General features: G+C 35.2%; 1 protein-coding gene across 1 annotated transcript in view; it reads left to right on the forward strand.

The window, feature by feature from the left end:
* Positions 1–14,470: 14,470 nt before the first annotated feature.
* The window catches only part of 5-HT2B (5-hydroxytryptamine receptor 2B), a 123,709-nt gene continuing 111,770 nt past the window's right edge, over positions 14,471–26,409 (forward strand). The window contains exon 1 of the mRNA XM_069845776.1: positions 14,471–15,451. Within this exon, the coding sequence (XP_069701877.1) occupies positions 15,085–15,451 (367 nt within the window). The 5' untranslated portion in view covers positions 14,471–15,084. The remainder of the gene's footprint in view (positions 15,452–26,409) is intronic.

The following is a 26,409-nucleotide window of genomic DNA, read 5'->3' on the forward strand; positions in this document are numbered from 1 at the left end:
TTATTATTATTATTATTATTATTATTATTATTATTATTATCATAATCATAATCATCATCATCATCATCATCACCACAATTATACTTGCTGAACATGTTTATTGAAATTCATTATTGACAGCTGGTACTGAGGATCATTAGTCATGTGGTTAACATGAACATACCGCACTTAAAAGCCCTCTCCGACCAAAAATCATATGTTGAGATTATTGTATCAGATTATACCGGTTATCTGCTATTAGCAATGAAAAAACCGCGCCTTTCTGCGATGATCAGGAGTAGAGTTTCAAGTTATTAGCTTCTCTACTGCAGACGTCATCTCTTTCACTAGGGCTCTATAAAGACTATAAATAGAGCCGTATCTACTACACACCTCACGCTATGTAGTACGAGTTCGTATTGTAAGCGCGCGTCGTAGCATAATGCAATTTCATCGTTCCTGCATAAACGTATAGATTTTCACATGTCTAAAATTAAGCCCTACGAGTTCGAATCTCGTAGATCAGAATATGAAGATGAGAATAATACTGTTGTTTTTTTTATCGCCATTCTGCTTTCAACGGTTCAAATATATCTGAATTTGTGTGTGGGTGTGTGTGTGTGTGTGTCCACGCGCGAGTGAACTGCGTGCGTGTGTGCGTGCGTGTCGGTTCCTTTTCTTTGTCTTCTCTCTCTCGTTCTGGTCTCTCTCCCTCTTTTCGACATGGTCTCTCTTTATCTCTCTCTGACGAGTCCTGGTCTTTGTCTCCATCTCTACTGTAATACTCCTACTGTAACTATTATAACCGGAAACGCAACAATGTGGCATAGTGTTGAGACGTGTTTCTCTTACTACACTGCATATAGCGCTGCAAGGCTGACTATGAAAATGGTCGGCAGACGTGACGTCACCACTCCCAGGATAAACCACACGTGTAACTCGAGAACGGTAATTGATAACAAACTCGGATTTTTTTTTTTCGGAGGCCTTGTGTTCCCGTGTTCTTTTAATTAAACCCTCATTGATTTTTTTATCAGAGTGGGCTTTTAATAAACTATTGTTCGAGAATCACGAAGGGGCTTTCCAAATTTTTTAGTAGGTAATGGTGAATTTTGAATTATTTTAATATAGCCTGATTGTTATAAATATGTCACAGAAATCGGGCTCATACCCAGCATTTACAAATTCTATCTTAATATATAAAACTGTATGTATGTATGTATGTATGTATGTATGTATGTTCTCTATACAAATTTGCACACTTTGATCGATATTTGCCAAAGTTTGCACATTTAACCTTCATAATCAGGAGAAAAACATAGGCTACATTAAAATTGTGCAAATGGACGTTAAATTAATTAAGAAATAAAAATAAAAAATAAATACAAACAAACATTCATGTATACTATTAAAATGCAATCTTCTAAAGTCAATTCTTCTTTATTATTGTCTGCTGTATTCAACATCGGATTTTCACGAGGCCGTGGAAAAAATAACACGAAATTAAATAATGTTGATATATCATGAAGGTCAAAATCTAGACATTTCATGCAATAAGAATCTTTACGCAGTCCAGGACCGCATTATGCGTTTCACGATACAATTGTAGATAGTGAGTAGGCTGTGTTTTATTCAACTGAATTCCTTAATTCTTTGAAACCACAAGAATTGACACCACATAATTGAATACTTAATCACCAATAGTACTACTGCGAAATACTGACTCACCAAAATTGTGCAATGGAACACGAATTGCTGTAAAAAAACTCATGTAAAATGTAATAGAAGTGACAATAATATTAACTGGCAACGAAAGAAGGTGTTTTTAAGCCACGTATTCCTATGATACCCTCTAACATGCATTTAGATTTTAAGCACTTGCAATTTCAGTGCGACAAGCATTTGTAACGCCCATATTAAAATAAATCTCAAGGACAGTCGCTCGATGTTGCAGACATTAACTTAGAAACTCCGTGTTTTTCACATTCTCAATTATGGTTTCAAGTTTGCTGTCTATTATATTTAATTTTGAATTCTTAAATATTAAACAAAAATATGCTTTATGCCATATTGTCTCTCATTTGCGTAATTTTAAATTAATATTTTTTATCGTCATAATGTAAAACATCAAACAAGGTATGGAATACTCCTCGATTCAGTCTTTCCAAAACTAATGGATGAACCCAGACTCTTATACTATTTTCACGTCTATTCTTTCTCCATCTGAAGTTACCAAACGTATATCTCCTTCTACGTCCATGTTCAATGGAAGACTGAAAAATTGTCTACAAAAATTTATTGTATTATGCAGCGCCACTAACGCGCTCGAAGCGCCACTAAAGTGGCCTCGTCTGAAGGGACGCCTTAAATGGCCTCGTCTGAAGGGACGCCTTAAAGGAGAGAACGACAGACAAGATATTTAAGTTAAATGACCAATACTTTCGTCCTGTAGGCATTTGTTCAGATGGTGAGGAACTGTAACAGCGACTTAAACTGGGTGTGTTGCCAGAGCTAGCGGGAAATCAGTAATGATAGAGCCAATGGACACACACACACTGCTGTATTCACAGGCAAAATCTTTTTTTCAAACGCACGCCCGAAAACTGCGCTAAACGTAGACGATGCAGTTAAAGTAGTTACATCATACTTTCGATTATCTGGGCTAATGACCGAAAAGAGGTACCCCGATAATGCGAAAGAAAAGATGATTCGAAAGGTTATATATATATATATATATATATATATATATATAGAGGTCTATTAGATGAACAAATACTTTTAAAGTTAACTTCATATTTACTGTAATACTCTTAGTAGGTGTACATCATTTTACACGTAAGATTAAAATTCACTTACAATTTAAGATTGTAGAAATCAAAAGCAAATTTGTTTTCACACCCCTCAATAGGGAAACCATTAACTTCAAAGCAGCAAAGTTTACTTCACAACCTACCGTTTCATTTTGAAGTTTACTACAATTTTTTCACGATTTGTTGTCCCTTTATACTAATAAGTAATAAATTATTTTCGAGCGTACATCATCCACGAGTAATCCGCAAACCAGACAAACCGCGCTCGGATAATCGAGTCTGTAATTTCATTAGGACACGACCTACAAATTCCAGCATTTCTGGAGCAGTTCGTGCTGTTTACTATTTCATACTCAAGCTAAATGGTTATTTTTTGTGGGTTACTTTACGACGCTTTATCAATTGCTGTGGTTATCTAGCGTCTGAATGATATGAAGATGATAATGCCGGCGAAATGAGTCCATGGTCCAGCGCCGAATGTTATCCAGCACTTGCTCTTAAAGGGGTTGAGGGAAAACCGAGGAAAAAACCTCAATCAGGTAACTTGTCCCAACCATGATTTGAAAATTTTGAACCCAGGCCCGGTCGTTTCATGGTCAGGCAGGCTAACCGTTACTCCACAGCGGTTGACAAGTGATTATTTCGAGGTACAATTTTTACCAGATTGTATAAACTTCAGCACAATTTTTTATTTTTGTTTATACCAATCATTCTTTCCGCAAAGCAAAATTCATGCAAGGTCGAATGTAGCTCTAGGCTTTAGTCAGTAGAGATCTGCAAAACTGCGCACACAACCAGTTTAGATTCGTCAGGTCGGGAGCTCAACCGGCTACGATGAACATCGGGCCGAATAACTCGGTTGTCGAGCAATTACGCCTGATGTATTGCAGAGTAGACAGAACATCAGGCGCATTTACATGAAAATAACGTTTTTCGAGTACACAACCGGCGTAACAAGTAAATTTACGTTGTCTTATTGAAAAAAAAAAGTGTTTGCAAGTATTCTTACAGTTCATTCGACACTATAACACATAGGCCTATATTTTCTTTATTATTCTGAACTTGCAGTAACTTTATAAGCATCGTTTATATTTTAAACTTTTAGAGTTTTACTAATGAAAGTTGCTTATAGATATGTTAAACAATGTTATCGTTTTTCACAGAACCAGACGTGTACAAGCCATGTATATTATTTTTCTTACCAATAAACGCTATATAGCTGGCGTTTTCCCATACCAGTGTTAAACAGTATACGTCATTACTTCATCATTTGATTACGTCGTAACTCTTTCTCGTCACATATTGACTGAATCTTGTTCGATTTGTATAACCCAATGATCGATATTACATAAGTTCATGTAAGATCGCGAATTATTTAGAACACAGATCTCACACAGAAAGAAATGGCAAGGAGGAAGAAAATACGATCTCCAAATAACACCAGATACATTTCATCATACAATAACTTTTTAACATTTTCTCAGTAGGCTATACAAACAGAGTAATAATATTGAAGGATATTTATTTTGTTTAATTACAAAAATATGTTTGCTTCAAATAGGAATACAAATAATGACACTTTAATACATTTATTTTTGTATTTCGAACTTGCAGTAATTTGACTAGTAACAAATAAATGAATAATGGACACAGTGACATCGAAGGAAATAGACGTAATGTATAATGTGAAATATCATAATGTAAACATATTCAAAAATATAATTTTATTACAATTCATTATAAAACAAAATAGGAAATAAGTACGTAAGTCCATTATGACGTTTGTACTTTAAACTAAAAAAAATGTATAGGCCTACCTCTAAAACAATAGTTGCATGCTTTTTAATTATTCTAATCAGTTGCAATACTATTTATTAAGAAATCGATTTAAAAAGATAAACAGTAATGTTGTTTTCAACAATACGATTACTTTGGCGCCCAATGGTGGTTGTTCTATACACAATAAGTATAATTTACACATTTCTAAACTACGAATAACAAAAGAATAGGAAGGTTTAGAAACAAATCATTCTGTATAGAAAAGATGTACTTCAGAGAAAACAAGTGTCATTCAAAGAACTATTTTATTACACACGTGCTAATATCCACTATTTGATGTTCACAATTATTATTAGGGCCTATTATCATACACTACATGATCAGAGTTGACTTCTTGTGTTTATGTATTAATAAATCTGTTTTACTAGTCTAAAGTTACGCTCGGTGCAAACACTTATTCATGGAATGGCCAATATTCGTTTCACAAGTGTTGCTAGAGAGGCTAGAGTTGTTTGGTGATCTTTCCATCAATTTAGTATGTAGAAAATGAAATGAGCATAATGTGTAATGTGAGACATAATAAGTAAATAAATCCAAAATAGAATTACAATTAATCACAAAACATAAAATTAAATAATTATTAACTCTAAATGCATTCCTCCAAAACAGCAGAGTACAGAGTAGAAGTGAAATAACCCTGCAGATTGTACAGGGCGATAAGGTTCACTTAAATGAATGGAAAACCTATATTACGTTTAATTCTCTAGTCATAGTAAACATACTAAAAACATTGGTTGTAGTAGGTTTCAGAAGATATAAAGTTATTTTTGTTTTAGTTTTACTATTGATCGAGTTTACTGTTTTTTAAGTGTGTCATTATTGTAATATTATAATTCAGTTTTCTAGTGTAAGCAAATATTACAACCTTGGTAATTTGTGGATAGCGAAAGTTTTTTTTTTCTGCAATTTACGCTTTACAACGTCTGTAGTTTCACGCGCTTGCTGTTTGTTCCTCTTGATGATCCGCAGCTATAATATCTGGATGGTTCACTGTGATCTTCATTTTATACGCCAGAGCCGTCCACTCACAGAGAGATCGAATCAACTCGAATACACGTTAAACCGAATACTGAGGCAGTACGCAAGCAGATGTACTTCGCATACTGCCTATAAAGCCAGGCGTTCAGTAGTGCTATGCAAGTTTGTTCGGCTTTCAATCGGTTTTGCAGGACTCTAATTTCATCATACAGGAACTCTGATGACATTTTGTAACTACACAAATGGAGTAACAATTGAAGGAAATTTAATTTTCCTAATAAAAAAAAAGTGTTAGCTTGAAATTCTTAGGAAAATATTTGGGGCTAAGAGGGAAGAAGTTACAGGAGAATGGAGAAAGTTACACAATGCAGAACTGCACGCATTCTATTCTTCACCTGGCATAATTAGGAATATTAAATCCAGACGTTTGAGATGGGCAGGGCATGTAGCACGTATGGGCGAATCCAGAAATGCATATAGTGTTAGTTGGGAGACCGGAGGGAAAAAGACTTTTGGGGAGGCCAAGAAGTAGATGGGAGGATAATATTAAAATGGATTTGAGAGAGGTGGATATGATTGTAGAGACTGGATTAATTTTGCACAGGATAGGGACCGATGGCAGGCTTATGTGAGGGCGGCAATGAACATCCGGGTTCCTTAAAAGCCATAAGTAAGTAACTAAGTAAGTTAGCTTGAAATAGGATTGTAATTGATCGAACACTTTGGTACATTTATCTTCATAACTAATATATAAATCAACTAATGGACAGCGGTAACAAAGGAAATAATGCATAGATGAAATCTGACATGTAAACTAATACAAGAATAAAATAAATTACAGTTACTTACAAAATAGAAGAGCAAATATATACACACTTACTATTGTAATATTCATACTTTAAACTCATAATACATAGGCTACCTCTGAAAGAGTAGTTATTAATATAGCCTATGTCTTTTAATTATTGTTTATTAATTATTAATTCAAATTGTACTTTATTTTTAAATTTATCATTGTTCCGTATTCTCTCCGCAATCATATTGTATTTTTAATTTAACCTCTGCTTTGTATTCTCGATCCTAGTGGTCAGCCGTAGATTTCGGCCAGATGTCCCAAATTGTGAAGTTTGTTGTAAGTGGATGTATTATAATTTCACTAATAAATCATTTTTAAGGAGATAAAAAGTTATTAATAAAAATAAAAGCACTCTTAAGTCTAAATATTGTAGCTTCATGATGCATGCTGTTGCATTACCTGGATCAATCAATCAATGGGAAGAGTGAAGGAAATATCAATCCAAAGTACACGATGATAATCGCGTCCTTGCAACGATTCTTGGAACTCCTGGATGGCTCAATATTATCTGTCTTTCGTGATCCAGAGCCGTCCAACCGAGTGAGACTCGGACATTCGTCAAACCGAATATTGGACTACTCCGCGAGACAGAAGAGCTTCGCATACTGTCTATAGCGCCAAGCGTTCAGGAGCAATATGTCTCTTCCCATCTCTTGTAACCGGTTTTGCAAGACTCTATTAGTCAGTCTATATGGCAGACACTTGCTACGAAGTTAATAGTTCTATTCGCGGGTAAATAAAGTTTTAAATTGTACGAGACCGTATCGAACCGTTCATAAAACAATAATAATAATAATAATAATAATAATAATAATAATAATAATAATAATAACAATAATTTCTGGGAATTAACAATCAAATCGAGTACTTTGACACCCTTTACGACATTCTGAAGAAAATCAGCTTCCTATGGACGAAAACGTGAAGAACACGGTTATTATGAAACACTTTGAAACCGAGCGAGATGGCTCAATGGTAACGCATTCTACTCGCATTCGGGAGAACCGGGTTCTAGCCCCGGTGTGGAGCAATCCAGCCGAGGTTCTTTCCGTGGGTTTCCTCGACTGAATTTAACTAATTTTTGGTTAAAGGCAAATGCCGAATGGGACCCTATTTACCATGAAATAATAGACACAACACAAGAACAACAATTCCCAATAGTAAATTAGAAACAGTCGCGATATTCCCAGGAGTTAAACTACTACCACGTTCATCACCTTATTTTACACGAACTCAACATACCACTTTATATTTAATTAACATTATAATCATTCGTTAAAATACAGCTACAATTTTTAATAAATATAGTCACTACTTTTACGCCATACGGCTTTCAAAATTATAATCACTGATCAGTAGGGACCGGATTTTTATGTAATATCAAGGTGTGAAATATGTACATATTTATGTAAGAAAAATAAACTGAATATGTACCAAAATATGTAAAATCATGAAAATAATTAATATCAATATCTGGCAAGTATAGGATAGGTAAGACTCTCCAGTTGTGATTTCATAGATCACCCGACTTTTTTACCGCACACTTGACACATTACTATTTTTCCATCAGTACTGAATCCATCGCAATCCATGATTTTATTTTTGTCGTTAGGGTTGAAGATACAGCGGCCATTTTAGTTAGTTAAAAACAGTAGATAAACTCACTTGCACTTTATACTGTAAGTACCAAAACTAGAGAACTAAGTGAAATGAATGACACAACAGTATTGCAAGCACTGTTTCGCTTTACTGGATTAGGAGAAAATAAGAGATGTGGGACACATGCAGTTTAGCTGCTCCCTGTAAGAAACAAAATACCTACTAAAACCTCAAAGTATAGGTACAGTATTTACAAACTGTTGTTTGAAAAGTGACATTCCTGTCTCATTCAGAAGGGTTGGATTATTCCAGCCGAGAACCATACTTTCTAATTGCTCGGGAAATCTCATTTCCATATAGGTCTACTAAATTTAATGTAAAGAGGTCAAGCAATAACCTGAGAACTATTTATTTTAATCTTTCAACATCTTTCCAGTTTGTTCCTTTACAGCTTCTTTTCAAAAGTCGGCTACTCTATTGCGGCTCATGTCAGACTTGACACGGGTTTTCCCTGGAAGGAATAGGAAGAGAATGGGAAAGGTTGCAAATTGCATGGGAACGACTAGTTAAGACGTGTGCAGAACAATTTATAGTTCGAGACAAATCATGTCGCCCTCGTCCCACTCCACTGCATTAAGACAACACTACTTTCTGAGTGTTCTATTACTCTCTGGAACTAAGGACGTTATGTTCCGTCCCGAAATATATATTTTCTCTGGTAGGTAAAAAGGCTTTTTAAATCTGTGTATTTCAAATTGTAGGCCTAAACTTTCCCAGCAGAAGTCTTTTTTTTTCCGTTTAGAGAAGTAAAAATGAATAAAAGTCCTAAATATGTAGATTTATGTAATACCAAACCATAATATGTAGGCCTAATGTGGGGTAAATATGTAAAAATATGTAGTATCAAATTTTAATATATTAATGGTAATTACAGGATCCGCAAAGATTTGTTATTTATATATGGTTAGGTTGAAAGGAATATAATATGTAATTACATAAAAATTCGGTCTCTACTGATCAGTTAAATAATTTTAAATGTCCACCACTCGCTTCTCGCTTTGAAATCAATAGTTGTCTTATTATGGCCCGAGATACTGATACTGAAACAAAAGAGTGCAGTTGTTAAGTGCCTCGTACTACTTTAACTTGTTCACAAGGGTGCAGTCGTGCCAGAGCGAGCCAGAACGCCGCCTTGGTACTTTTTTCTGCAACCTGGGAGCGCCCTGCTTCTTTTATTTTACTTTTTAAAACACGTGTCTTAATTGCGTCTTACTCAACTTTGTATTTTATAAGTAGTAGTAGCCTAGATCATATATATATATAACAGATTGCTCATCCCTATGTTAAAATCGGTATCACTTTGAAGAGAACAGCCAGGATCGCCACCCGTCCGCCGTAAACGAACATGAGTTGGAAGTACAGTCGCTAATGCAATTCAAATGGGAGTTATGAAGTGACTCCTTATGTAACAACTAGATGGCAGCATAGTAAACCTGACAAAAGTTGTTACCTTCAAAGCCTCTAAGGACGAGCAATCTGGGTATTTATGATCTAGGGTAATAGGTATGCATAATGGCACCGTAATAACCGTAGAGGTTATATGTAACACCTCACCAAAGATAACGCGCCTTTCGCTGAAAAGTAGCCTCCTCGTCATTTTCTCCCGCTCAGACAAGCAGTTTTCACTCAATCCGAACCTTCCGCCCCGAACACACCATCAGTAAATTATTTTTACAGTTACTTCTTATTCGAATACCATTCTGGTACCAGCGCAGTTCTACGTAAAACATTTCAAAGAATATATTTTTTTAATCTATTAAAAGTAAATTCCTGCTATATAAAAACACATTTTAAAAATATAACTCCCTAAAAGAGGCCCATTTTGTGTTTTGATTCAAACTTAGAAAATAGTATAGCTATAGTAATCCAATTCTTGCACTTACACGGAATGTCTATGATTTATAGAATCTTGGAATAACGGTGTTCATAATAAGCTGCACGCAAATTCACTGAAAAAAAAATTTAATAAATGACTAAATAATTGTGTTCACCCGAAAAAAAAAACACAAAAGGGTTATTTAACTTAATCTAGGGAATGCATAAAAAATTGGAGCAAATATTAAGTTGTAATGTATCATAGGTGTTCGGTTTGACATGGGATGACTCTAATATAAAGCAGTAATTTTCAGTACGTCATTTCTAATAACTATGGTCCTGGAATACAACTATGGTCCAAGATACAACCATTAAAATTTTGTACTCCATAATGTAGTATATTTTTTCTGTACTATAGTTTGAAGTCAAAACACTGCAGCTATCCACCCACGGTCCATGTTACTTCTAGAATGTTATTTGAATAGTTGTAGCGTGGACCACAGTTGTGTTCCAGGACCATAGTTATGGGAAATGACGGTACCAATTTAAATTTAAAATATAAGAATGTTGTTATGTTTGTTGTTTTAGAATTCTGAGTAGGCCATGTCAAGTTTACCTATATGCGACTGTTTAAATATAATAATAATAATAATAATAATAATAATAATAATAATAGGCCTAATAATAATAATAGGCCTAATAATAATAATAATAATAATAATAATAATAATAATAATAATAATATATTAAGCTTCCCTTATGAAAAGGTTGCCAGATTTGACAAAGCGTATTACATATAATTTGGAAACACACCTAAAAGGTAAAATGATTTACATTTGAAAGGGTTAGGGAATCGAATATACAAAACGTCAGAAAAATTTACCATCTGAGTAGCGTTTGTGCTCATTTGCAGTTAAGAAAGGGATAGTAGTATCATCAGATATGTTAGAATGATTTGAGTGCCATATACCGCGAGAAAATAGCTGCGGATTTGTTGACATTGATATCTACACCAATCAATAGCCTAACTTGAAACCTCCATTATCACTTCCATACAAGTGATTTCTCAATATCTGAACCGATCCTTTGACGGCACTAATGGCTATTTTCTTCACAATGCTGTATATTAGCCCTAGGCTTTTACATTTGTTGGCAAAGGAGGAGAGTATGGTATCTCGTGCTCCCACCATCAGACCTATTACAATATTACATCAATGTGGGACAGGCTATATTTATCTTTATAGAACGGGATTGTTTCTTCATAGATGCGTTTCTTTTCACTGTCCACCTCATGCGGTTGATCTGCATGTGTCTCAAATCTGATGGTGGGATCGAGAATGTATGCCGAGTTGTTCTTAATGGCAATGATATCAGTACGCCAAACACTTCCTTCTGTGGCTAGTCCCTGCACCTCTTGATGGACTGTAAACCCTACTTCCTTCATGCCTAGGCCAGCATGGTGACGGAAGTTGCGAAGGGCCTCACTATAGGGACAGAAGCCAAGGGTATGGGGAAGAGTTTCAATCTCGCTGAGACAGCGCCTACAGCGGGTACCATCCCGACTTCTACCCGGTACAGTTCGGACCGGAGCGACATAGCTACCATTTTAAGGGCATCTATCCATTCCGAGAGGGTGATTTCTTATCCAGCTGTTTGCTGAGGTGTTGGAACATAACACATATATTATGATCACAATGAAGATTTTCCTCATGAGTGATGCCTTATTGGTGTTGACTAAACAAGATACTTGTTTAATACCAATTTTAATTTCTTAAATAAAAATATAACCATTTGAACTTGTTCTTATATAGTTTCTAAATTTTATGCGCTATTGCATTATTTTTGGTGGGGTACCCAATCTAGAGATCTGGAACAAGAGAAAGGCAACCAATACATTACAAACTTCGTCTTATTTCAGACGAGAAAGTAATCGCAAGATCTGGGATAAAATCCTTCAGCGGTTGAAACATGAAGGGGTGGGAGTGTAGGACAGCGAATATTTTTATAATAAGGTGGAACAATCATGACTGACCTACTTTTGTAGAGCGAACATCGGCGAATATCGAACTTCGCCATACTTGACTAACATGAACGGAATACAGAGCCTGTAATGCACGACGCTAATCCAACTGCCTATCACAACTTACTATATTAACTTTAGGTTAATTTAAAACTTAAAGATTTGACTGTAATTAACAAATAAAAATCTGGTATAAAATTATAAGCATGGCTTCTAAGAATCTGTCAAATTTTTAGGAGTGCACATACAACCTACACTTAAATGGGACTGTCAAATTGACATAATATCTAAAAAACTCAACAAAGGTATTTTTATGTTAGGGAAATTAAAAACCAAGTGTTAATGTTGAAGTGCTTAAATCCGTATACTACGCTTATATCCATAGCCATCTGACGTATGGAATAATAGTTTGGGGTAATGATCCTAATATAATAAAGTTACTGAAACTACAAAAGAGGGCAGTAAGAATAATTTGTAATGTTGATAACCGTACTCATTGTAATCCTTTATTTCGTAGACTTGAAATTTTAACTGTACCATCGTTGTATATTTTAAGTTGTTTAATGTATGTACAAACAAATATTAATAATTTTATTACAAATAGCTCAATGCATAACTATTCAACTAGGCACAAAATTATTTAAGAAAAGGACAATGTAACTACACTACTACTAATAGCAGCTTTGTAGAGATTTGTAAAAAGTTATGTAATGTTTTACCAGATAATATTACACATTTAAGCTTGAAGAAAGAAATTAAAAATAAATTAATAAACTTCTTATTATATAATATTGGAAAGTATTTTAACTTTATGTAGCTGTGTACCTTTTAAGGAGAATTGTCCATATAATATTATAAAATGTGATTATTTTTTTTATGTTAACTATGAATCTTATGTATCTTATTGCCTACTTGTAAATCTATTTTCTTAGCACTAGTATTTAAATGTTCGCTCTAGAATATGCCATTAGGAAAGTTCAGGATAACAGACAGGGTTTGGAATTGAACGGGTTGCATCAGCTTCTGGTCTATGCGGATGACGTGAATATGTTAGGAGAAAATCCACGAACGATTAGGGAAAATACGGAAATTTTATTTGAAGCAAGTAAAGCGATAGGTTTGGAAGTGAACCCTGAAAAGACAAAGTATATGATTATGTCTCGTGACCAGAATATTGAATGAAATGGAAATATAAAAATTGGAGATTTATCCTTCAAAGAGGTGGAAAAATTCAAATATCTTGGGGCAACAGTAACAAATATGAATGACACTCGGGAGGAAATTAAACGCAGAATAAATATGGGAAATGCCTGTTATTATTCGGTTGAGAAACTTTTATCATCTAGTCTGCTGTCAAAAAATCTAAAAGTTAGTATTTATAAAACAGTTATATTACCGGTTGTTCTGTATGGTTGTGACCTGGACTCTCACTTTGAGAGAGGAACAGAGATTAAGGGTCTTTGAGAATAAGGTGCTTAGGAAAATATTTGGGGCTAAGAGGGATGAAGTTACAGGAGAATGGAGAAAGTTACACAACGCAGAACTGCACGCATTGTGTTCTCAACCTGACATAATTAGGAACATTAAATCCAGACGTTTGAGATGGGCAGGGCATGTAGCACGTATGGGCGAATCCAGAAATCCATATAGAGTGTTATTTGGGAGGTCTGATGGAAAAAGACCTTTGGGGAGGCCGAGGTGTAGATGGGAGGATAATATTAAAATGGATTTGAGGGAGGTGGCATATGATGGTAGAGACTGGATTGATCTTGCTCAGGATAGGGACCGATGGCGGGCTTATGTGAGGACAGCAATGAACTTGCGAGTTCCTTAAAAGCCATTTGTAAGTATTTAAATGTTTTTTTAACATGACATTTTCCTATGCTGCATTGTACAGTCTTAGGAATGAAATAAATAAATAAATAAATAAATAAATAAATAAATAAATAAATAATAATATGAAAATTTATAAGCGGTTGGCTGAATTCAGAGCTTTGTGAAAAGATTTCGCGAGTCGATAGAGTTTTGAAATATAATTTAATATATAACAAACAAAAGAAGGAATGTACTCTATTTCTTCAATAACGGAGACAATACCTCCATCTTTCTCAGGAGGGTCCACTGAATTAGAATTCAGTATTTGAGCCACAGACATTGTAATGCACAATGGAATGATATGAACGTGACGTGACCACCTTAGTTTCATTTGCTGTACAATATGGCCTCTCATTTATCAAATTTAATTAGTTAATGGAATCTCTACTGCAGATAAGCTAATTAGACCTACTTACACTTAACACAATGCTGTTCTGAGAAAAAATGTGAACAGATAAATATAATTTGAATTACTAAAACAGCGACAGTATATTATGTGACGCGTTATTCATAGAAACAAGCATCCAGGCAGATAGTGAAACCACCCCACAAACCTCCTCGTTAGGGGTGTGGGGGGAAACAACGCAAGCGCCTGAATCGCACAGGCGCCGTGACACCGTACGACGCTCAAACACAAACACCCCCACTTCTACTCAACAACTCAGTGTCGGATGGAAAGAAGAAATATCGAAACCGCCTTCACACAAACTGTGCACCGAGTCGCCAAAGGCATCGCCTCGACAATTTTAATTTCACCTGCTTTCAAGACACATTTTACATAAAAGCAACCCGTATTTTTCAAAAGGAAGTCGTTCAGATATAACACGCTACTTCAGGTTACATTTTAATTCATGCAATCAGTAAATGTGAATAGCTTTTCAGAGGAACAATATACATGTGGAACTGACTGGCAAAAAAGAATAAAGCACAATCAAAACCGTCAGAGTACTTCCAACAAAAATTATTTTAGAAAATGCATACACATATAGACATAAAACTTCCAAAATATTTAAGTATAATATTCAACTTCCAGTCAACATAGTTTTAAATGCCGATACTAAATTTTTACATTTACAATTATTACCTCGACAATAATAATTACGAACTGGTAATACTTGAAACACTTATACCAATCCTCCCAGTGAAAAATATAAGATATTATGCAATATATTAATCAGCTGTTTCACTTGTATATGCTCCTTACAGCAAAATAATGACGTGGAAAAGACACAAAAACAAACTGTAAGTGCACAATGAACGAAGTATTTTTATACAGCCTCATTACCAGGGACTACGAAATTGTCTCTTCAAGTACAGGCAAAATTAACAAATATGGTGCTAGTGTTAACAACAACGTAGTGTACCAGTGGAGTGTGAATGTTAGTGTCAACGTCTCAAGTATTAGTGCTCAAGATGCTACGACTATAAATAATTGGTGGGCATTATTAGCGCTCGCATTAGTGCTGGGCACGGCAGCTGGAAATATATTAGTGTGTCTGGCCATCACTTGGGAAAGGAGACTCCAAAATGTTACCAACTACTTCCTTATGTCGCTAGCCATAACGGATCTTATGGTCGCTGTTCTCGTAATGCCGCTAGGAATTCTCACTCTCGTTAGAGGTAAGTCTTCAAACACAGAACGAAGAGGTTATGGGATGGCCACTCTGATACAAAAAATTACTTTTACGACAATCCAAATTTCTGTTTAAAAATTCTTAGAGAAAAATTTTTTGGAAGATAAATGATGACAGTATTAACAATTATTGAGATATTGACTACCGATACTGTCACTTCTTTTATTTCACTGAGCAGCTTACTATGAACACACAAAAAAAAAAAGAAAGAACAAAGCACAGAAAAGAAACAATAAATACAGCAAAACTGTATCTATTGTACTGATTATTAGATATAACTACATATAATTCAAACTTTACTGTAATAATATGTCGATAAATACGAGGGTTACTCACACAAACATACATACACATCCACACACTGCATCCCATTCAATTCAAAAGATAAGTTTTCTTACTCTGAAGACGAGATAGAGTAGCAAAGACATAAATCGGAATTGTATAAAACATTATTTCAACAGCCGCTGTGAACCTATTATTGTATGTAAAATTAGAAATCGTTACGAAAGGAGGAAAATAAATAAATAATCACTTTCAATTTGTCATTTTGTTTTTTCTTACAAGTGCAATGACGCAAGAAAAATTCCCTATTTTACTTGCATCAGATAACACCAAGATATGACATCGTTTTCGAGTACATTTTGTCACTCTGAGACGATGTGACCATCCCATTTTCTCTTCTCAATAGAAAATGACAAAACAGACTATACGAAACACCGCCTACATCTTAATAAAATGTATTCTCGAAGTATCAATTCTGCAGTGCCTGGGAAAATGACATAAGTCAGTTTCCACAAGCCTTTTTTGATAATTTATTGACAACTTACACTGGTTTATGTCGATTTGATTTTTTTCTGTATGAATTATTGTAATGGGAGAAATACTTATGTATCTTTTTCCAAGCGAGCAGATGTTCCGTAAGTTGTCAATAAATTATCAAAAAAAGTTTGTGGAAACTGACATGTCACCAGGCACTGCAGAATTTAGAGTTCCAAAATGTAAAATATAGTACCTTTCATTATGTTTCTCTCAGAATATACATAATTTTTAAAAGCGACTGGATCAGAAAACCTCGGATGCCCTTTAATACGATGCATCCCAAGTCCATACAACTTATGTATAACAACACAGAATAAACAGTAGTTTATACTTCAGTGCATACCCGTAAGTAAAATCTCAAATCAAGCCATCAATATTTTAGACGTCATTATCTTTACGAAAAAAAGAAAAGCGTAAAATAGCTATCAGATATAATTCTTCAATATAGACCTAATACATAATAAATGGATCAAACACACGAAGTTATAAACACATAACAATTAAAATACTGATGAAAATGGACATGAATAAAAATAAGAGTTATATTAATTTGTAACCATAAACAAGAAAAACTAAAACCAATTTACGACAGCAGTGAGAACTAAAATTCAAATATCATGCAACAAAAGACAGAAAATAAGAAAAAAATGATTTAACTACAGTAAAATTCATGGAAGAGTGAAAACAATCCATTTGCAGAAAGATCAAACACGTCGCTCTCAATTACCATGAATCGTACTGGAATTTTGTTATTAAATTGCCTCCCATTTCATTGGTTTAAATGTTTAGGTTTGTTACCAACTTAAAGAGAATTCATCAAATTATATGTTTCAATTTCCTACCAGTAAAATAAACCTTCAGTACAACATTCACAGTTTACCTTACCTTCTGTTTCATTTAACTACAGGAAAGGGAAGGACTTTCTGGCTTACCTGAAACAAAAGAAAAACTTATTAAACTTTTAATAGTCATTTCACTAAATCGACATGTATATAATAATAATAATAATAATAATAATAATAATAATAATAATAATAATCATCATCATATCCACACCTGTGGAGTAACGGATAGCGCGTCTGGCCGCGAAATCAGGTGACCCGGATTCGAATCCCGGTCGGGACTAGTTACATGGTTGAGGCTTTTCCGGGGTATTCCCCTCAATCCAATATGAGCAAATGCTGGGTAACTATCGGTGCTGGATCCCGGACTCATTTCACCGGCATAATCACCTTCATCTCATTCAGACGCTAAATAACCTCAGATGTTGACACAGCGTCGTAAAATAACCTACTAAAAATCATCATCATCATAAATCTTTAGAACTGAGCCGTCTGTCCGATATGTTCCGGCTGTTTTCAGTAACTCTTACCCGATTCACGTTACAAAACAAACACAAGAAAGATAAACACATCCGATCACTAAGGAAGGGAAACAAATCACAATAATAAATGGACATCAATTCTAGTAGCCTACTTTGCTGATATTTTCGAACATTTAACGTTTTGAATAGAAGTTTATAACGCCAAGATGTTAAAATAATAACAGCCAGGTCAAGTAAAGAAACTTGATTTCTGGTCGACATCACTTGGGTGGTGAGGAAGGAATGTAAAGGATTCCAGTGCATTAATAAACTCATGGAAAATTTAGCAAAGTATGATGCGACAAATACCGAGTTTGTTTTTCCTAACATGCAGTTAAGTTTGCACAGTCCCAAACAACAACTTTTACTTTGGTGTGTACCTACTGAATTTTTTTCTATTCTCATGTTAAATGTTGTTGATGTTTTATTTTGTAAAACATCTCGCAACACCCCTCAGCTCTCTACAAGCCCACCCCTGAGGGTCTCGACCCCGGTTTGGGAACCACTGCTCTAAATGGTGGTGGTAAACATGTAATTACAGAATTGGTCAGAAAATGATCCGCAGGTACCTTTTTTTTTCTTCAGACAACACAGAACAAACAAAATGATCTTCTGGGATTCAAAATTGGACAGCGAGATCTCAGACAAAACAGACACAAACAGAAATTTGAGGAGAATGAGTATAATCTGTTAAATGCACAAGCATCACAGTGTACAGAAGCTTTCAGAGAACTCCCAAGCAAGTACTAAATCTCTCGTGGGCGGGAAAAGAGCTTAGGTCACTTTATGCAAAATTTACAGGAAGAATTTTCAAAGATTTAAGGGATTAGGTACAGCTTACGGCAGTAAATTTTTTGGAAATATTCAACATTTTTTCTCCATTACTATATCTTGTACGATAATGAAAATTGGTATGTGTAAAACACTGTCCTTCTGGTATATGAAAAAAATATTTTTACGATTTAAAAAAAATTATATATTTTCAAAATTCAAAATGGTGGCAGTTCACTGTGAAGTGATGAAGAATTTCCCTCATAACTCATAAACTTGTAAAATTTTTCATGTTCTCTCTCTCTTTTATTTTATTGCTGAAACTCATGTTTACAATATCATGCTCTTTCAACTGTATTCCTTAATAAATAACGTTTTTTTTATTTTGTGTTAGAAGAAAATACTCATATTTGACCATTTTTCAAACTTTATTTTTTTATCAGACAACCTATGAAAGGCAGGGAAGTGATTTTGCATCATATTGTAGATATGGCATGCACAAATACACACAAAAAATTTCATCATAGAATGTTGGATAGTTTTCGAGTTATATGGGAAACGCTTCATCAGTGCACAGTGAACTGAATTTTGAAAACAAAAATGTAAATAATTTTTTTAATCGTAAAAATATTTTTTTAATATAGCAGAAGGACAGTGTTTCACACATACTAATTTTCGTTATTGTACAAGATACAGTAATAGAGGAAAAAAATGTTGAATATTTCCAAAATGTTACTGCTGTAAGCTGTACCTAACTCCTTAAACAACTGCTGTAAAACCAGAAAGTGACATGATTCGGCTATTTCATGATTTTCTTGTTTTCGTCACTGGTTTTACGATCTCTCTTAGGAAAGGGGTTTAACGAAGGAAATCTTATATCACAGAAAGTAATGACTTAACCTTTTGCCTGCCATCCGGAGAAATATCAACAAGAAAAAAAAAAAAAAAAAAGGATAACATCAATGACGTATATATGTGGCACTACTATACTATAGTATACTACTACTATCATCATTTTAAAGAGGGAGAAGTTAACTATTTACCTATTACGCTAGCCCACACAAGTCGAATGTACTGCTATAATGTTCGCTGCGCCTGCAGGTTTCATGCAGGCAGCCCCCCATTCAGTAAAACAGCCACCTTTGCACGCCCCCAACGAGTAATCAGAAAAATGCTAAGTACAGCTAAGAGAATGTAATGTAGACGACTAGAATAAAATTGTGGTAATGTCTAACAATGAGGAAAGGGAGAACCTCGATAAAAACTCCAACTATGTATAACCTTGTCCACCACAAATGTTCCTATGGCTTTTTCAATGATGGCCTAGATCAGCGATGTCAAACTCAAAGTGGTGTATGGGCCATATAACTTAATCAACAGAGCACAGCGAGCCACCGATCGAAACAAGAAAATTTAAGTGTGGAATTACAGGCCTATTATATTGTATTAAAAATTTTATATATATATCAGTGGCGAGGCGTGGGTCCAAGAGTAGGGGAAGCTCGTCTATAGAAGGGTCTTTTTCAACTTTTGCCATAAATTATATAAATTTAATTGCTTTCTGAATTATGTTAACATTTTTATAAAACCTGAAAATCCTTACCTTATTTTTTGAAGTTGAGTTCAATCCTCCGACTTTTGCTGGCGAAGATATCTATGACGTCATCATTAAATGTCGGTATTCTCCGAAGTTTTGCAAGCAAAGCCTTCTCAATGCTAAGAAGAGCAAGTGAGACAATCTATCTTGACCTTGAGAGTTTCGGAGATATGTCTTTATGCGCTTCAGCGTTGAAAAAGATCTTTCAGCAGAAGCGCTAGATGCTGGGATGGTTATAATGAGTTGGGCAAGTCTATATACTTCTGGGAGTACATCCGTAAGATCAGAATTTATTAAGTACCTATACAATTCAACGATACTCTCTTTGTGCATATGTGGTTCTTTATACAGTACAGATAGCTTACTTCTCAATTTAGGGAAGTCAAAGAAGTTACCACAACTCTCTTTTAGATTTGAAAGTTCATCTTCCGGAAACTTTTTTTCAAAATTGTGAAAATTTCTGACATCTAAAAGAGGGAGGAACTTTAGCTTGGAAATGTCACTGAATCTGTTGTTAATGTTAGCGTTCATAATATCAATTATTTCGAAAAACAATCTTCTATATGAAGATTTCCTATCATCGCCTGAAACATTTTCTAGTCTAGCTCTCTTTGTGCGGTTTGTGGGCAGCAAGTCACTTTCTAACTGAGAGGTGACAATTTCAGTTTTACACCATATAGAGTCGAAATCTTCTCTGAGCCGTGTAAGATGAGCAGTGAAGTTATCAATGCTCTTTATGCAGAAACTAATATCAAGAATTTTTTTTGAAGAACTTGAAAGAGTGCATCAGAGTGGGGGAAAATTGAAGCGAATACTACAAGAAGGAAGTTGAAATCAAAGTCTTGCAATTTTGAAAGCAGGCCTGCAGCTGAAATAATCGTATCAGAATCCCATTTGTCGGAATTTTCATTTATGGACATAAATAAATCGCGTAATTCAATTTTGTATTCATACATTGTTTCTAGAAGCCTGCGGTTATAGTTCCATCTTGTGGGAGCTAAACTGGGAAACGTTTTCTTATTTCAGTATCTAGTGCTTCTGTCCTCTTTGTAGATTTGGAAAAGAATGTCCCGAAACCTGTGAGAGTGATGAAAAATATCTTACACTGTTTGATGTAACTAACAGCTTGTGATAGAACCAAGTTCAATCTATGGGCGTAGCAATGCACAAAAATTGCTTGGGGACATTTTTCGCGCACCCGAACTTGAAGCCCGCTGTGTTGTCCTGCCATAACGGCTGCTCCATCGTAAGTCTGAGCGACTAACTTTTTCTCGCAATCAAAGTCCATCAAAGTATTGAAAACATGCTGAGCTAGGGCATTCGCGGAACGGTCCTCACTTATGTTCCTAAAACCTAGAAATCTTTCCTCAATACTACCGTCAATGTTTACATACCGAATTACGGTCGACAGTTGTGATTTTGTACTGATATCTGTCGTTTCATCCAAGATAACAGCGACAAAGGGGGGCTTGACTTACATCTTTCTTAATTTCTCGATACATGTATTCTGAAATGGATGATATGATGTCATTCTGAATATCACTTGACAATCCTGAAAAAACTGTTGAATTATTTAAATGAGCTTGTAGTTCGGGATCCATCTCTGCCCTTTCGTGTAATAATTCAACATAATTTCCCCTATTTATAGAGTTTGCTGACTCATCGTGGCCGCGAAAAGCTAGTTCTTGTTTCCCCAAGAAACACGCAACTTTAATAAAATGAGTAACTAATCTCCTGTTTTTTCTAACAGTTTCGTTGTGGGCTTCAATTGACGAACGTAAGTGTTCATTCAAGCTACATTCTATTCGTACTTTTCCGAACTGTTTTAACTGGATTTGAGCTTGTATATGACTTTGAGAAAGTGTATGTCTTTTTTGAGCTTTATGAAAATTAGTCAGGTCATCGAAACCTGCTTTAGACCAAACAATTTTCTCATTGGAAAACAATAGACAGGGCCAGCAAAACAACTTTTGTAATTTACTACAACCACATAACCACGATGTTGAATCGTACATTTTCATATTAAAGTGGCGCGTAAATACTTTACGTCCTTTTTGTTGAATTTCTAGCTTAAGATTACCTAAGGGCCTACCACTTTGAATAATATTCACTTTATCTTGGTAACATAATGAACTGAAACTCTTCTGCTCAATAAGATGGTCAACCGAACAGCAGGGAGTGGAAGGCGAAGTGAGACGGGGAAGTGAGTTACTGTTACATGCTGGAAGCACGCGGCCGACATCTGAGCTTCCTGCCTCCATATCAAACAACACTATGATCACTCACAACATGAATTCAGAAGAACTTCAGTCAATACTAGGATATGGATGGAACAGGTGAAATCATATTAATATAAAGTTCTTCACTTCAACACGCAAACATCTAAATAATCATGAAAAATAACACTTTACATAGCACCAACACGTGAACTGGCCACTGCGAATGGGGACTCTCTGCTTGGTGTAGCGTCCCCAAGTCTCCAAGCAGGCAGACGCGGGCAGTGGAGAAGTGAGGGTGGTTAGCAGTGGCGAATAGTGGAAATGCAGGGAGACGCGGGCAGTGGAGTGTGGGCTAGGTTAAAAGTGGCTACTCGGCTAACTTACCGGTCTCACTCTAGATTCCATTCCGCGAACGAAATTCATATTTAACGGAAATAGACGCAATTCCGCAATGAGAGAATTATGTTATTGACAAAACATAAAATAAAAATAAATGAAATAAAATCGTCAGTATTGCAAAGCAGAAGAGGAAGCGCCGCTTCCAGCGCGTCTATGGACGCTTCGCCACTGATATATATATATATATATATATATATATATATATATATATATATATGTTATTTTATTACAAGCTCGATAAGTGATTAAATGTTCATCTGTAAGCTGACTTTATAATTTGGTGTTGTTCAACTTTAATATGGAGAAAAACTGTTCGCAAAGAGGTATTTGTGCTGTCAAACATTGAAAGTAATTAAACAGCTTTCATTTTTATTGTGGAATACTTTTCACCTGAGTATGTTGAGTAAAATTCAGGTAAGGGTACATTTGCAAAAGCCTCTTGAAGGACTGAGTCACACTGGAAATCAATAACTTCAAGTTGCATTTCTTCCTTAATGCTTTCGACATCAACTTTATTGTAAAGGGAACAGATAACAAAGAAAATGAAGAGTACAAATGTTGGAAATCCTTAAATCTCTCATGAAATTCATTTCGGAGACCTGGCATCAATGTTACATAATAGCTGATAAGGGACATAATATCATAATTCTCAATGTTGCTTTTTAATGATGGAAAGTGAACAAAAGTTATTATTAGATATCTGATATTCCCACAGTCTAAGCTTGCTTTGAAAGGCTCGAACATGATCATAGAGCTGTGTGACAATTTGGTTCTTTCTCTGAAGTAGCAAATTTATTTTTGAAGTGCTGTGTGATATCAACCAAAAAATTCTAAATCAGTTATGTGGGACTTGCAATTTTTTGATTTCCTTATTCATTGCAACTAGGAATAGGCCTATTTCAATAAAGTCTTTAGGTTCATAAAATCTTTTTTAAACTATGCCCCGAGTAAACCACCTAACTTTGCAATGATACGGTAGCTCTGTGTAGTCTACTGTCCACCAATATCCTCCAAAAAAGTGATAAAACAGGCGGCGGTTACTAATAGGAGAACGAATAATATTGAGAATTTGTATCAAAATTTGAATGACATGTTCATTGTTAATGTTTTTGTACACAGTGCTTCCTCATATATTACATAATGTACACCTCTCAAGTTTTCAGCCGACACCTCCAACCCCATTAATTTCTCTCTAAATTTAGCTGCAACATCATTTTTGAGCTCACCATACAAGCAGTACCATCAGTGATGATACAAATTTCTTCCAATCAAGTCTTGCAGGCTACTAAAGCTGAGAAAATATAATTTACTGTAGTATTCTGTTTCAAAGGTTCTTATAGCAGTTCCTCAGTTACGGTGAAGTCTTTGTCGACACTTCGAATAAACATTGCTAGCTGTACCATGTCTTGTCGACTGCTTTACAAAACGCAATAAAACTGGTTGCAAGTTTCCATCAGTTGCTCTTTTGAATTTCCTCAAATATTACTGATGCACTCAGCAAATCTATTTCTTGAGAGACTGATATTTGAAAATGATTGCTCTCTTCTGGACGTACTATTTCTGCGGCAGCAATCAAAAGCACTTTTAAAAACTCTCCCTCTCTGAAGGGTTTTCATACACATCCTATTTTATGAGATAATATAAATAAGATGCTCTAACTGTAAACTTGGATGCTTTATTTGTCTGTTTAAACAAGTTCTGCGGGTTTGAGAATTTACTTTTTAATTTAACCACTTTGACTGGTATACTTGCCATACAAGTACTTGTTTGTCATAATAATGGCGACTCACGTTGTAGTCTTTTACTACAGAAACAACAGATTTACAACTAAGACATGTAGGGGTATAATTAATTATTATTATTATTATTATTATTATTTAAAATATTAAATTTCCCATCCATCACTCAACACTCTACACTCCTTGTCAACGTTTCTCTTTACATCACTTTTATTGACTCATTTTCAATCTCAGAGATGCAAATTCCCGTCTGTTGTTACCTTTAAAGCGAGTAACTGCAGAATAAAGGGCAGAGGGTTTTGTGTCTTGTGCCCATGGGTACAGGTAAAGCACTCTATAATAAAGTGCTCTTGGTACAGGTTTAAGTACGTAAAACTATAGACTTCGTGTCAGAGCTGACATTCACAAAGACAAACGAATCCGTTTCTGCATCCGTCTGCTATCTCCACCCGCTGGGTTCAAGTGAACTACAACCTTCATGCTGCGGAGTGCCAAAGAAGAGTTATTATACGAGTATTCATTTTTATTGGGTTATTTTACGACGCTGTATCAACATCTCAGATTATTTAGCGTCAAAATGAAATGAAGGTGATAATGCCGGTGAAATGAGTCCGGGGTCCAGCACCGAAAGTTACCCAGCATTTGCTCGTGAGGGAAAACCCCGGAAAACCTCAACTAGATAACTTGCCCGACCGGGATTCGAACCCGGGCCACCTGGTTTCGCGGCCAGACGCGCTGGCCGTTACTCCACAGGTGTGGACACGAGTATTCAGTGATTTATTTATTTATATTTTGCTCGTATCATTACGCAAAAATTTATTACATTAGGGCCAAATGTAATAAAAAATTCATGTTCATATTTTGCCAAGGACACTCCTGGCCTAGATAACGCAGTCATCGCAGGGACACGCTGTGGGATAAGTGTTGTGTTATCATTAGGGGACGTACGTTGATCAAATGTCATTATCTTTCTTTTAACTTCAAAACAATGCCCTTTAATACAGTAATTAATTTTATGTTACAACAAAAACTATATAATTTTTATATTGCATTTTTTACCACTTTACTTCGGTGTTTTTTTTTTGCGGGGGGGGGGGTTCATTAAAATCATTTTATAAAATTCTTATCGATTTTTGTAGCATTAAAAAATCCTTTTATTTTCCAGTAAACTTACATATAAATCATAGTTGCTGCTTTTTCACTGCTTTATATATTTTCTCTGCTAAGGAAACTGATCTTCAGTGGTGGTCATGGTGATCCCAAAAGCTAACAAACATTGTGATAAGGGTAGATTTTACATAGAAATGCACAGATCACTGCACACTACTATCTGCCCGCTCTCGGCCAGGAAGCGCGTAAAATCCCAGCAAGTGGAAGTTAAAAAATTTTCTTGAGTGGGAGGTGGAAACAAAATACGGATGAGTAATTTAAATATATTTTTATCTCTTAAATTGAAAATGGCCCATGACAAAAACTTAATAGAAACGTTAATATATTACATAATGTGTGGCATTAAAATGTACAATAGTGGCAAAAAAACCGGACCGACCCTTGTACCTGATTTCAGAGCCTTGTTCACTTCAGAGCACGATAGACTGGTAACTAAGACTTTCGATATTTGGTAAAATTCATGTTCTGGGAATAATAAGTTAATTAAGTAGTAAAATAACGCTGCAATCAAAAAGTATTGGGAATAAATTTTAATAAGGAACAAAAAAAGTTTCCTTCCCGGGCAGGATTCGAACCACGAAAGTCTTAGTTACCAGTTTATCGTGCTCTGGAGTGAAAAAGGCTCTGAAATCAGCTACTATACATGCATTTATGTAATACTGTTTATATTTAAAATCACACAATCATTACTTACTTACAAATGGCTTTTAAGGAACCCGCAAGTTCATTATCGTCCTCACATAAGCCCGCCATCGGTCCCTATTCTGAGCAAGATTAATCCTGTCCCTACCATCATATCCTACCTCCCTCAAAGCCATTATAATATTATCTTCCCATCTACGTCTAGGCCTCCCCAAAAGTATTGTT

The sequence above is a fragment of the Periplaneta americana genome, chromosome 14, assembly GCF_040183065.1.
Source record: "Periplaneta americana isolate PAMFEO1 chromosome 14, P.americana_PAMFEO1_priV1, whole genome shotgun sequence".
NCBI classification, from domain to species: domain Eukaryota; kingdom Metazoa; phylum Arthropoda; class Insecta; order Blattodea; family Blattidae; genus Periplaneta; species Periplaneta americana.